We start from the raw sequence: 14571 nt of genomic DNA on the forward strand, positions 1-14571 counted from the left end.
TATAAGCATTAGAGGTCATTAGGTACCCATTTCTCCTGTCCCTTGATTCAGGCACCTTTCCTCTTTAACAAGTAATGTATTCTAATTAGTACCGCCCCCTTAATTTCCCGGCAAGAAGGCTTGCAGACATGTTATATCTGTAATGTCCCTGTTATTCATTTTATTGTATCCTGTATCATGCTGTAATGTGCCAAGTACTGATACGCTGTTATTTCCTTGTAGTTTTTTTTACCCATTATTGTCCACTGTTCATCTCAGAATCCATACAGTCTGTTTACTGGGAAGTGGATGAGGATTAGCCGTATGCTGAAATCCACACAGCACCATACATGGAGGAAGGCAGAACAGTGCCCATGTAGTGTTCTTGCACCTCTTCTATCTGTGTCCGCTAGTGACTCAAACACCATTATACATTTTTATAGGACCAAGAAGTGACAGGAGAAGGTGAACAGTATCTATAGCAGTAGTCTCCTATTCCAGTCCTCCTATCAGAGTCACCATCAGATCCCGCTTTCAAGTTTTCTTAAGTTTTGATTTAAAAAAAACAAACAATACTAAGGGTAGCAGCAGATAGTGAACACTTTTGACCTGATGACAGGTCCTCTTCAAAGGAAATCTGTTACCAGATTTTTCCTACCTCATCTGAGAGCAGTATAATGTAGGAAGAGAGACCCTGATTCAAACGATGTGTCACTGAGTTTACTGGATGCAGCAATTGTGAGTTCTTAGATGTAGCATGAAGCAGAGCTGAGAAAGCTAATCCCACCGACACCACAGCTTTGTAAATACATTGTCTATTGACAGTGAGCTGCTTATCAGAGGGAGGGGCGTGGTTGGAAAGAGTAAGGGTAATGATAATCTCCTAGTGATAAAACCATCATTGTGAGGCTACGTTCACACTAGCGTTGTGCGCCGCTGCGTCGGCGACGCAACGCACAACGCACGCAAAAACGCGGCAAAACGCACGCAAAAACGCTGCGTTTTGCGACGCATGCGTCGTTTTTTGCCGAAAATCGGACGCAAGAAAAATGCAACTTGTTTCGTTTTCTTGGTCCGACGCTTGCGGCAAAAAAGACGCATGCGTCGCACAACGCAACAAACAAAAACGCATGCGTCCCCCATGTTAAACATAGGGGCGCATGACGCGTGCGTCGCCGCTGCGTCACCCGACGCTAACCCGACGCTAACCCGACGCACACTAGCATAACGCTAGTGTGAACGTAGCCTAAGTAAACAACAGCACACAGCTTAATATATGACACAACATTGAAAATCTGTGTTTCTGCCCCTATCTCCTGCTGTTTCCAGATTATATAGCAAAAACCTGCTGACACATTCCCTTTAAATGTGTTTAGTTTTCCTTTTTTTTTTCTGAATTCAGATCCACTCACCTAATACCCCCTGATTGACATCTTCACGCTCCGCTCCTCCTATAATAAACACAGGGTTTGTCTTTAGTTCCTGTAAAATTAAACATTTATTTTGTTAGCAACCATACACCAACCCATATTGTTTTCTAAGTATAGAATAGTTGTCAGACCCAGCTCACGAAACGTAACAATAGAAACTCAACCTAAATTTTCGGAAAAAAAAAATTAGTTAATGGAACACTACGAACAAAAAAACAATTCGTATAAAAAAAATCGGTCCATATTTCACGGCCGAGAATCGCAGAAATGTTCCCTGAACAGTGATCCGTATGTCATCCGTGTGCAGTGCTAGGATGCGATTTTCTTGCATCTAAGCATCCGTGTGACATCCGTATGGCGAGATTTTCTCATCGGCTTGCAAAATGAACATATAATGGATCCTGGCCCAGAAAATCATGACTAAATAATGTGGAAGCCTATTTATTGGCTCAACAACTTCCATCCTACAAGCGAAAAAAATTGCGTGGTCTCCCGCGCAATTTTCTTTGCCAGTGAGGGAAAGCTGACAGCCAGGCCGATATTTTTAGCATGGGAAGGGATTAATACCCATGGATCTTCCCAGTTTATGAATATCAGCCCGCAGCTGTATATTTAGCCTTTACTGGCTATTCTCATAGGGGGCCCCCCAAAAAAGTGACGTAGGGTCCCCCTATAATCAGCATCCAGAAAGGCTGTGCAGATAGCTGCGGGCTAATATTCATAGCCTAGGAAGGGGCCATAGATATTGACCCTTTCCTGGCTAAAAATGCCAGCACACAGCCACCCCAGAAAAGGCGCATCTACAGTTAGGTCCATATATATTTGGACAGAGACAACATTTTTCTAATCTTGGATATAGACATTACCACAATAAATTTTAAACAAAACAATTCAGATGCAGTTGAAGTTCAGATATTCAGCTTTCATTTGAGGGTATCCACATTAAAATTGGATGAAGGGTTTAGGAGTTTCAGCTCCTTAACATGTGCCACCCTGTTTTTAAAGGGACCAAAAGTAATTGGACAATTGACTCCAAGGCTATTTCATGGACAGGTGTGGGCAATCCTTTCGTTATGTCATTCTCAATTAAGCAGATAAAAGGCCTGGAGTTGATTTGAGGTGTGGTGCTTGCATTTGGAAGGTTTTGCTGTGAAGTAAACATGCGGTCAGAGGAGCTCTCCCTACAGGTGACACAAGCCATCCTTAAGCTGCGAAAACAGAAAAAACCCATTCGAGAAATTGCTACAATATTAGGAGTGGCAAAATCTACAGTTTGGTACATCCTGAGAAAGAAAGAAAGCACTGGTGAACTCATCAATGCAAAAAGACCTGGGCGCCCACGGAAGACAACAGTGGTGGATGATCGCAGAATAATCTCCATGGTGAAGAGAAACTCATTCACAACAGCCGACCAAGTGACCAACACTCTCCAGGAGGTCGGCGTATCAATATCCAAATCTACCATAAAGAGAAGACTGCATGAAAGTAACTACAGAGGGTTCACTGCACGGTGCAGCCACTCATAAGCATCAAGAATGAAAAGGCTAAAAAACATCTACAAAAGCCGCACAGTTCTGGAAGAACATTCTTTGGACAGATGAAACCAAGAACAACCTCTACCAGAATGATGGAAAGAGAAAAGTATGGTGAAGGCGTGGTACAGCTCATGATCCAAAGCATACCACATCATCTGTAAAACACGGCGGAGGCAGTGTGATGGCGCGGGCATGCATGGCGGCCAGTGGCACTGGGTCACTAGTGTTTATTGATGATGTGACACAGGACAGAAGCAGCTGAATGAATTCTGAGGTATTCAGAGCCGCCATACTGTGTGCTCAGATCCAGCCAAATGCAGCCAAACTGATTGGTCGTCGTCTCATACTACAGATGGACAATGACCCAAAACATAAAGCCAAAGCAACCCAGGAGTTTATTAAAGCAAAGAAGTGGAATATTCTTGAATGGCCAAGTCAGTCACCTGATCTCAACCCAATTGAGCAGCATTTCACTTGTTAAAGACTAAACTTCAGACAGAAAGGCCCACAAACAAACAGCAACTGAAAACCACCGCAGTGAAGGCCTGGCAGAGCATCAAAAAGGAGGAAACACAGCGTCTGGTGATGTCCATGAGTTCAAGACTTCAGGCAGTCATTGCCAACAAAGGGTTTTCATCCAAATACTAAAACTGAACATTTTATTTACAATTATTTAATCTGTCCAATTACTTTTGGTTCCTTTAAAAACAGGGTGGCACATGTTAAGGAGCTGAAACTCCTAAATCCTTCATCCAATTTTAATGTGGATACCCTCAAATGAAAGCTGAAAATCTGAATTTCAACTGCATCTGAATTGTTTTGTTTAAAATTCATTGTGGTAATGTCTATAACCAAAATTAGAAAAATGTTGTCTCTGTCCAAATATATATGGACCTAACTGTATAAGATGTAGCGGTGGCATATGGCATAATAAGGTGTTAATGTCAGCTTGCTCAAGGGGTTAAATAGTTTACAAATGGGAGTGGTGCTAATGCACACCCCCTAGCTGTAAACCACTGTGTAATGAATGAAATGCTGCCTGTGCAGCCTCCCCTCCCGCCTGACTGGACATGAACTCTGTAGCGTGGGAAAGTTTTGGAACTTTTTCCCATGCTGCCGAGTTCACCTCAGGTCAGTCCGTGAGTCTGTGCATGCTCAGTGACGTCAGCGGTAGTCACTGAGTCACTGAGGTTGTGCAGCGGCCATGCCTGACCTGAGATGAACTTGGCAGCATGGGAAAAAGTTCAGAAACTTTCCCACGGGGAAGCTTTTCATTCATTACACAGTGGTTTACAGTCGGGACGGTAGCATTAGCATGGCTCCCGGTTGTAAACTATTTAACCGTATTTCGGGCGTAATACAGTGACAAACACAGCATGCTGCGATTTCACTCTCACGTATAATATGGCCGAGAGAAAAACGGATGATTGGAGCTGCCATATAGATTAACATTGGTCCGAGTGCTGTGCGATTTTTTTTCTCGCCTAGCACTCGTCCGTATTCCTCTCTAGTGTGACTATGGACTTATACCTAATACAGGACCTAAAATGGGGAAACATGACACAGAAGATGCAATGCTCAAAAATAAGAATCCTGGAATCATGTTCCAACCCCTACGATTGCAGCACAATAGTTTAGCTCATCTGGGTTCTTTAAAATGGATCTGTAAGGGTTCGCTCATACGATCGTATAACACGGCCTAGTGCTATCCACTGCTTTATCGGATTGCACTCGGATCAATGTTAGACTATGGGCCAACGCAGATGTTATTTTTTTCTCATGTCGAATCGCATGTTGCGAGTGGCTCCAGATTTCGAATCCTGTGCAGCGGTATACAGTTAGGTCCATATATATTTGGACATAGACAACATTTTTGTAATTTTGGTTATAAACATTACCACAATGAATTTTAAACAAAACAATTCAGATGCAGTTGAAGTTCAGACTTTCAGCTTTCATTTGAGGGTATCCACATTAAAATTGGATGAAGGGTTTAGGAGTTTCAGCTCCTTAACATGTGCCACCCTGTTTTTAAAGGGACCAAAAGTAATTGGACAATTGACTCCAAGGCTATTTCATGGACAGGTGTGGGCAATCCCTTCGTTATGTAGTTCTCAATTAAGCAGATAAAAGGCCTGGAGTTGATTTGAGGTGTGGTGCTGCATTTGGAAGGTTTTGCTGTGAAGTAAACATGCGGTCAAAGGAGCTCTCCATGCAGGTGAAACAAGCCATCCTTAAGCTGCGAAAACAGAAAAAACCCATCCGAGAATTTGCTACAATATTAGGAGTGGCAAAATCTACAGTTTGGTACATCCTGAGAAAGAAAGAAAGCACTGGTGAACTCATCAATGCAAAAAGACCTGGGCGCCCACGGAAGACAACAGTGGTGGATGATCGCAGAATAATCTCCATGGTGAAGAGAAACCCCTTCACAACAGCCAACCAAGTGACCAACACTCTCCAGGAGGTCGGAGTATCAATATCCAAATCTATCATAAAGAGAAGACTGCATGAAAGTAAATACAGAGGGTTCACTGCACGGTGCAGCCACTCATAAGCATCAAGAATAAAAAGGCTAGACTGGACTTTGCTAAAAAACATCTAAAAAAGCCAGCACAGTTCTGGAAGAACATTCTTTGGACAGATGAAGCCAAGATCAACCTCTACCAGAATGATGGAAAGAGAAAAGTATGGTGAAGGCGTGGTACATCTCATGATCACAAAGCATACCACATAATCTGTAAAACACGGCGGAGGCAGTGTGATGGCGCGGGCATGCATGGCTGCCAGTGGCACTGGGTCACTAGTGTTTATTGATGATGTGACACAGGACAGAAGCAGCCGAATGAATTCTGAGGTATTCAGAGACATACTGTGTGCTCAGATCCAGCCAAATGCAGCCAAACTGATTGGTTGTCATCTCATACTACAGATGGACAATGACCCAAAACATAAAGTCAAAGCAACCCAGGAGTTTATTAAAGCAAAGAAGTGGAATATTCTAGAATGGCCAAGTCAGTCACCTGATCACAACCCAATTGAGCAGCTTTTAACTTGTTAAAGACTAAACTTCAGACAGAAAGGCCCACAAACAAACAGCAACTGAAAACCACCGCAGTGAAGGCCTGGCAGAGCATCAAAAAGGAGGAAACACAGCGTCTGGTGATGTCCATGAGTTCAAGACTTCAGGCAGTCAGTGCCAACAAAGGGTTTTCAACCAAGTACTAGAAATGAACATTTTAGTTACAATTATTGAATCTGTCCAATTACTTTTGGTCCCTTTAAAAACAGGGTGGCACATGTTAAGGAGCTGAAACTCCTAAACCCTTCATCCATTTTTAATGTGGATGCCCTCAAATAAAAGCTGAAAGTCTGAACTTTAACTGCATCTGCAATGTTTTGTTTAAAATTTATTGTGGTAATGTCTATAACCAAAATTAGAAAAATGTTGTCTCTGTCCAAATATATATGGACCTAACTGTAAGTCTATGAGTGCGTATGAGACATCAGACTGCACTCAGGATGTCATCCAAGTGCAGTCCGACATCCGTAGACCCAGACAATCAGTTCTTCATCCTCTCAGAAATTATGTTATCCATCTTTTCAATGCCTGTGCTCCAATTCTCACATACAAGAGAATCGGATCACAACCCCCACCCGGACTCCTAAATTACCGTATACAGAATTATTTCCCAGTAAATTATATATCAATCTTCTCAACTTCTCTCATTTAATCAAAGTGGTTTAGTTAGCGTAGGGGGGTGGAAAGGTTCAATGAAGACGTCGTGGCAACAGGAGTTTGCCGTGATGCTATGTGAAGTTTGATGTTTGTGTGTGATAAAATGTTTTATTATGTTCCTGTGGCCGATGTTGTGTTCGGTTATCCTCTAGGCTCTTCAAAAAAATACATAATGAAAAACAGACTCACCAAAACCTTGCCAAATGACAAATGCACTAGCAGGGTGCAGCAGGCCCCCACTGATAAAGGCAGGGGCAGCTGTTGTGAATTATGTGGCAGAGCTCCCTCCTGTGGTCACAAGTGGTACTTCGGCTGATCCTCTCTGTGAGCTTCCGTTGGTGGAGGAAAGTGGTACTGCGGCTTCTGAATTTCCTCCCTCAGGTGATGTGGTGAGGTCGTTAGGTGCTGCTCTACTTAACTCCACCTAATGCTTTGATCCATGCTTCCTGTCAATGTTCCAGTGTTGGACTTGTTTTTCCCTGGATCATTCCTGTGGCCTGCTGCTCTGCATAGCTAAGTTCTTCTTTGCTATTTGTTTGCTATTTTTTCTGTCCAGCTTGTTTAATTGTTTTGCTGGAAGCTCTGGGACGCAAAGGGTGTACCTCCGTGCCGTTAGTTCGGTACGGAGGGTCTTTTTGCCCCCTTTGCGTGGTTTTATTTAGGGTTTTGTGTAGACCGCAAAGTTACCTTTCCTATCCTCGCTCTGTTAAGAAAGTCGGGCCTCACTTTGCTGAATCTATTTCATCCCTACGTTTGTCTTTTCATCTTAACTCACAGTCATTATATGTGGGGGGCTGCCTTTTCCTTTGGGGTATTTCTCTGAGGCAAGGTAGGCTTATTTTCTATCTTCAGGCTAGTTAGTTTCTCAGGCTGTGCCGAGTTGCATAGGCAGAGTTAGGCGCAATCCACGGCTGCCTCTAGTGTTGTTTGGAGAGGATTAGGGATTGCGGTCTGCAGAGTTCCCACGTCTCAGAGCTCGTTCTTTGATTTTGGGTTATTGTCAGATCACTGGATGTGCTCTGACCGCTATGTCCATTGTGGTACTGAATTACCTTTCATAACAGGCAGCACAGGTGCAAGCTACTAATGAGAATAACCACCCAGTCACCTAAATAATGGAGGGGTGGCTGCCTAGTAGCAAAAATGCACACAGATACGGCTTGCATAAGACCCTGTTCACACAGGTAGGTGAGATGCACAGGGTCTGGACAACATATTGATCACGCCCATAGTATTAGCAGATGGGCCGTCCAGCACTATATATAAATGCACCACCAAGCTAGGCTCTTCCTTATGGCCGTCCCTGGGAATGGGGCCGGCTGTAGCTTCAGACAAGAAAGGAGACCTTAAGGTTCAGCTTTACTGTGCATCTCAGTTACACATAGCTGCCGCATACAGAATAAGACAGAGTCCCATTGTAGTGATGATCCCTTTGTTTCCTGGCCTGTCAGTCTTCGTCTGCTTTCTGCCCGACTTGTCCCTAGCCCACCTGTCCTAGCTGGCCCCAGGAACTCTCCTTCTGGCAAAACAGCTTTCGTGAGGAACACCATCCCTCCCTTTCTCTACGACCCGGCCAGCATCTTCCTCACAGGGAGGGCAGGGGTATGGCCCTTAATACCCTTCCGGACCCCAATCCCAAGTGTCACGCCGTTTATGGCGATAAAGGGGCAGGATGGCGTACTGGGACCCGCACCTGTCCCTGCCACTATAAAGGGGCCCTGGCTTTCCCTTATCTAAGGGGTACCTATAATGGTTAAGAGGCCTGAACCGCCAGCGTATCCCTGTCTCCTGTACAGGCCCTATCAGTGGCCCCCTCTCCCCCCCAGGGAGGAGGACTGCACCAGTGTATTAATATGGCAAGTAAACGGGGTATGCAGACAAGGTAACTAAAATCTCAAACTCACCAAATGCTCACACAGCCACAGAGGAAACACAGAGAAAGGAAGAGGGGGGAAACAACTAGGAAGGTTTAGCATGCAACCAAAACAGCAGACATCAATCTCTGTAGATAAACCTCCAAGCTCCAAACACCATGCTCCTTCCCACTTCAAGCCAGGCAGCAGAACTGATCACTGACAACAGTTGTTGTCAAAGCTGAGTCTACATAGGAGCGGAGATTACCAAAACCAAATCAGCTGAGAGACCAAGCTCTCAGTAACTTCAGTAACAAGGTATTAACTCCTGCCCTGCTGACACAAGACAGCCAGGTCAGAATTCAGGAGAAGAGCTTCAGTTCATCATGTGTGAACGAGGCCCAGAGCGCTGCGGTTCTCTGGAACCTCTCTGTCGCGGTAGCCCCGTGACACCAAGATTGCCCCAACATCCAGACTAAACTTAGAATGTGTCCTCATGCTGTGGGGAACCTGGACTGACCATATCTGATTGTCTCTGCTGTGTCTGCCTCTATTTGCACCTGTTGAAGCCGACTTGTTTAGCTTTTCTTCTTCTCCCTGACACCTCCAGACCTCCTATTCTACTCTTCCACTAGAACTCTTACTCACTACCCTCTTAACCCGGAAATCTTTTCTTATAAAGAATCATCCAACCCCTCCCAGACTATGGGCTAATCCCAGCACTATGAACTACCTGTGCAGTGCAAGCTATGTTCCCCGAGTGAACAGACCTCCCCGCATTGCCAGAGACGGCCATAAGGCAAAGCCTATAATATAATAATAATAATTTTTATTTATATAGCGCCAACATATTCCGCAGCGCTTTACAAATTATAGAGGGGACTTGTACAGACAATAGACATTACAGCATAACAGAAATACAGTTCAAAACAGATACCAGGAGGAGTGAGGGCCCTGCTCGCAAGCTTACAAACTATGAGGAAAAGGGGAGACACGAGAGGTGGATGGTAACAATTGCTTTAGTTATTCGGACCGGCCATAGTGTAAGGCTCGGGTGTTCATGTAAAGCTGCATGAACCAGTTAACTGCCTAAGTATGTAGCGGTACAGACACAGTGGGCTATTACCTGCATAAAGTGAATGAGAACATGATGCGAGGAACCTGATTGTTTTTTTTGTTTTTTTTTATAAATAGGCCACACAGGGATCGTTAGGTTAATGCATTGAGGCGGTAGGCCAGTCTGAACAAATGAGTTTTTAGGGTACGCTTAAAACTGTGGGGATTGGGGATTAATCGTATTAACCTAGGTAGTGCATTCTAAAGAATCGGCGCAGCACGTGTAAAGTCTTGGAGATGGGAGTGGGAGGTTCTGATTATTGAGGATGCTAACCTGAGGTCATTAGCGGAGCGGAGGGCACGGGTAGGGTGGTAGACTGATACCAGGGAGGAGATGTAGGGTGGTGCTGAGCCATGGAGTGCTTTGTGGATGAGGGTAGTAGTTTTGTACTGGATTCTGGAGTGGATGGGTAGCCAGTGTAATGACTGGCACAAGGTAGAGGCATCGGTGTAACGGTTGGTGAGGAATATGATCCTGGCAGCAGCATTCAGGACAGATTGGAGCTGGGAAAGTTTGGTAAGAGGGAGGCCGATTAGTAGAGAGTTACAATAGTCCAGACGAGAATGAATAAGTGAAACAGTAAGAGTTTTTGCAGAGTCGAAAGTAAGAAAAGGGCGAATTCTAGAAATGTTTTTGAGATGCAGATAAGAAGAGCGAGCCAGTGATCAGATGTGGGGGGTGAATGAAAGGTCAGAATCAAGGATGACCCCAAGGCAGCGGGCATGTTGCTTTGGAGTAATGGTGGAACCGCACACGGAGATGGCAATGTCAGGCAAAGGTAGGTTAGTAGAGGGAGAGAACACGAGGAGTTCAGTTTTAAAAAAACTGAAAGCCTAGAGCAGAACCGAACACAACACCGGCCAAAGGATTAAAATAAAACATTTTCACACACATAAACATATCAAACTTCAAATAGCATCGTGTCAACCCCCCTGTTGCCACGTCGTCTTCATCAAACCTTTCCACCCTCCGACATTTTTATGAAGCTTTCCAATAGTCAGATATTGGAAAGATTCAGAACTAGGAAATCCATTATTTGAGAAAGTAACCGAAAGAAAGGAAAGACAATGAAGGTACTTTTTTTCTGGTCTTTTTTTTTAAACAGAGACCAAACACGTTATTACTGGACAGATCTTACCTTCGGTCTCTTCCACTCAAGTCCTTTTACTGTTTCTGAATCCGGACCCAATAATTTTGTGCCCAGTGAGGACTGAGCTGCAGGGAATTTTGGATCTTCAAATAATGTTTTGGATGCCAGGCACTCTGCCTTCAACTTCACAAAGTCCTGATCCGCAAATTTGATTGGGTTCTTGAAGGAGCCAAGTCCTGCCGCCTTGGCCCTATCTTGGGTGATCTGGGAGGCAACTCCGGACATGATGTAAAGCTCTCTGTACTGTAGTGGATGATTATAGGGGATGAACAGGGAGGTATTTATACACAGTTCTATGCATAATACAACCCTGGAGAAATGAATGACAGTAGTGAGGAATAGATGTGTTTACATGGCTGTGTACACCTTTGGGAACAGTTCTTAGGGGCTGAGAACTGGGTACTAATTTTCTCAGGAGAAATTATTATTATTTATTGTTAGAGCATTATTGATTCCATGGTGCCGTACACAGGAATAGGGTTTACATGCAAAATACAATTATAAATGGCAATGAACAAACTACCAGTGACTAACAGGTACAGATCGGAGAGGAACGCTTGGATTCTACAGAGTATTCGGGAAGATGACAGTAGGTCAAAGGGTTGCAGCAGCTTCGGTAGTTATGACATGGCAGCAGGGTTATTACAAGCTGTAGGCGTTTCTGAATAAACATCTTTTCAGATTGCATCTGAAGATTCCAAGTGTAGATAACAAACGTCTTGAGGCACTGAATTCCAGGGAATGGGGGACGCTCAGGAAAAATCTAAGAGGTGATTCGGTGAGGAACGTATGAAAGCGGAGGAGCGAAGAAGGTCTCTTGATAACCGGAGGTTACGTGTGTGAAACAGAGGGCAGGGGGGTCGTGGCTAACGGTGGCTGCTCTATTTCACCCTGACCCTCCGTCTCATATACACATTGCCCCTTCTGTGGTGCACTTGGTGTTCCACTTACTTGTACATCAGGGTCCACCTCAATCCGCTGGGGCTTCTTTTCTTTAAGCACCACGTAATGACAGGCAGAGTCCAGATCCAATTTCAACAAAACAAGTTTACTCAGCTCATCCAGTTTAATCACAGAAACAGCACAAGGTTCTTCACAATATGTCACCATTCTGTTCAGTGTGGTTTCCCTCACTCCTCCAGGTTTATCGCAGGGTCGTACCATCAGCTTCGGTACCGCAGCTTCCTAACTGGTCGGAATAACCCGCTTCAGGAGTTCCCTGTCTGCTTCGTTTCGGATGTTTAGGGTTGCTCCCACGAAGTTAGCTGCTACCATATTGATGCTGCCCTGTGTTCCTCCACCACCGAGTGACTGTCATCCCATGGGCCCTGGATGGCTGGGCTCACCAAGTTTGAACGTTACGGGACAAAAAACTGCCTTGTCCTGGCTCCCATCCCTTACTAACTCCAGGAAGCTCCCCAACTACTCCCAGTGGACCCCTCCAATCTAGCTAAATCCTATTGGCCTAACTTATTCCTATCTTACTCTATTGCGCCCCCTTCCTAGTGGGCTAAATCCTATACTTTCCCTATATCTACTTGACACATTAACATCTGTACATTGCATTATACAGCATTATAAAACATATCAAATATACATGGCATTCCAAAGTATCCCATATCAGATATACCAGCCTTGCATGGACATGGGCAAGGAGTGTGGGGCATGAACTAGCCTCTGAACCCCCTTACATGTGCAAAGGTTTCGGGAGATTAGTTTGGAGATCTATGTAGGAGACAGATAATGGACGGTCTTGATAGCTTGAAATAGATTAATTGGGGAATTGGAAACCAATGAAGGGATTTGCGGAAGGCCAAGATGGAGGAGGAGTGAAGTGAAAGGTGGATTATTGGAGTAGTAGAGTAATGGATGAAAAACTAGATTGTTAGTCTGGTGGCCACAGAGGAAGATGTTGCGGTAGACAAGGGAGGAGATGATGGGATGGAAATGTGGTATGAAGTGTGTAGGTTACATTTTTCACATTTTTCGCTGTGGTTGCAAAATGATTTTAATGTTACTAAGACCCCTTTCATACATCAGCTTTTTGCCATCAGTCGCAATCCGTCGAATTTTGAAGAAAAAAGGATCCAGCGACTGATACCTCCAGATCTGTTTTTTTTTTCTCATAGACTTGTATTGGTGATGGATAGCGACGGATGGCCTCACGTTTCATCCGGAGTTCGCCAGATCCGTCGAAAATTGTCTGTCCGGCGGCCCGCGACAACAGACAAAGTGACTTTTTGTGTCCGTCGCCGTCCGTCGTTTGCTAGAATGGAAGCCTATGGCGCCCGATCCGTCAAATGATGAAATCTGGCAATGGATTCCGTTTATTTAAACTGAGCATGCTCCGATTTTTTTTAGGATCCAATTAGCCAGATCAGCTAGTCAGATCTGGTGAAAAAACGGATTCGTTGCATCAGTTTTTCACAATCTGCGACGGATCCATTTTTGGCGACTGATGGCAAAAAACTGATGTGTGAAAGGGGCCTAATACAGTTTGGATTTTATTATAATTGCTTAAACTTCTTTCAAATTCTTCTGCAAGGTCATAGTTTTCCCACAGGCTGGCAGGTTTCCTTGTATTTGCTAATAGAGTCATGACAGTGAACATACTGACTACACATGATAAGACTGTTTGTTTTTTATCTCTATTTCCAAAATATTTACTGACTACTAAAGGTACCTTCACACATAACGATATCGTTAAGGATATTGTTTCAACGTCACACTTTTTGTGGCGTAGCAACGATCCCGCTAACGATATATTTATGTGTGACAGCGACCAACGATCAGGACCCTGCTGGGAGATCGTTGATCGTGGGGAAAGATCAGGACCTTTTTTTGGTCGCTGAGCACCCCGCTGTCATCGCTAGATCGGCGTGTGTGACGCCAATCTAGCGATGTGTTCACCTGTAACCAGGGTAACCATCGGGTTACTAAGTGCAGGGCCGCGCTTAGTAATCCGATATTTACCCTGGTTACCATTGTAAAAGTTAAAAAAAAAAAAACAGTACCTACTTACATTCCGATGTCTGTCACATCCCCCGGCGTCAGCTTCCCTGCACTGACTGTCAGCGCCGGCCGTAAAGCAGAGCACAGCGGTGATGTCAGCGCGGCCCTGCACTTAGCAACCCGATGTTTACCCTGGTTACCCGGGGACTTCGGCATCTTTGAAGACAGTTTCAACGATGCCGAAGTTGTTCCCCTGATCGTTGGTCGCTGGAGAGAGCTGTCTGTGTGACAGCTCCCCAGCGACCACACAACGACTTACCAACGATCACGGCCAGGTTGTATCGCTGGTCATGATCGTTGGTAAATCGTTTACTGTAACGGTACCTTAAGGTATGGCTTGGTTGTGGCTTTTATGCTTTTTGTGCTCAGAGCCTAAATTTGGAGTAAACACTTGTGATCATATAATGTGCCAGTCATACTGCAGAAGTCAATATTTATCACCTTACCTCTTATGCACCTGTCCATGGACCTTATGTAACTGTCCTGAATGAATATGGATACACAGGATACACAGGATATCATTTTGGGGTAATTATCTTGATATGATTGTAATAAAGTAGCTGCACAGGATTAAAATCAGTATTATAAAAAACTGTCTTCTTCATCCAAAACCAGAACAACATCAGTCTATAAGTTGTGTACAGTATTGCAACTCAGAACCATTCACACCACTGAAAAAAATCCAGAATGCCAGACCCAATCTTACTCAGATACATTATTCTGAAAGATTTGCATCAACTGATCTAGATGGACGCA

The 14571-nt window shown here is 44.4% G+C and overlaps 1 protein-coding gene across 4 annotated transcripts in view; it reads right to left on the reverse strand.

Annotated features, from left to right (window-relative positions):
• Positions 1-11051, reverse strand: part of LOC138681159 (calpain-8-like) — a 52838-nt gene extending 41787 nt beyond the window's left edge. For 2 of the 4 annotated variants that reach the window (XM_069768442.1, XM_069768440.1), the window contains exons 1-2: positions 10792-11051; positions 1392-1461 (exon numbers count right to left, since the gene is read on the reverse strand). In XM_069768442.1, coding sequence (XP_069624543.1) covers positions 1392-1461; positions 10792-11028 — 307 coding nt within the window. In that variant the 5' untranslated portion in view covers positions 11029-11051. The remainder of the gene's footprint in view (positions 1-1391; positions 1462-10791) is intronic. The other 2 variants (XM_069768441.1, XM_069768443.1) reach the window with 1 other exon arrangement.
• Between the last annotated feature and the right edge of the window lie 3520 nt (positions 11052-14571).

The sequence above is a fragment of the Ranitomeya imitator genome, chromosome 5 (assembly GCF_032444005.1).
Source record: "Ranitomeya imitator isolate aRanImi1 chromosome 5, aRanImi1.pri, whole genome shotgun sequence".
NCBI lineage: Eukaryota > Metazoa > Chordata > Amphibia > Anura > Dendrobatidae > Ranitomeya > Ranitomeya imitator.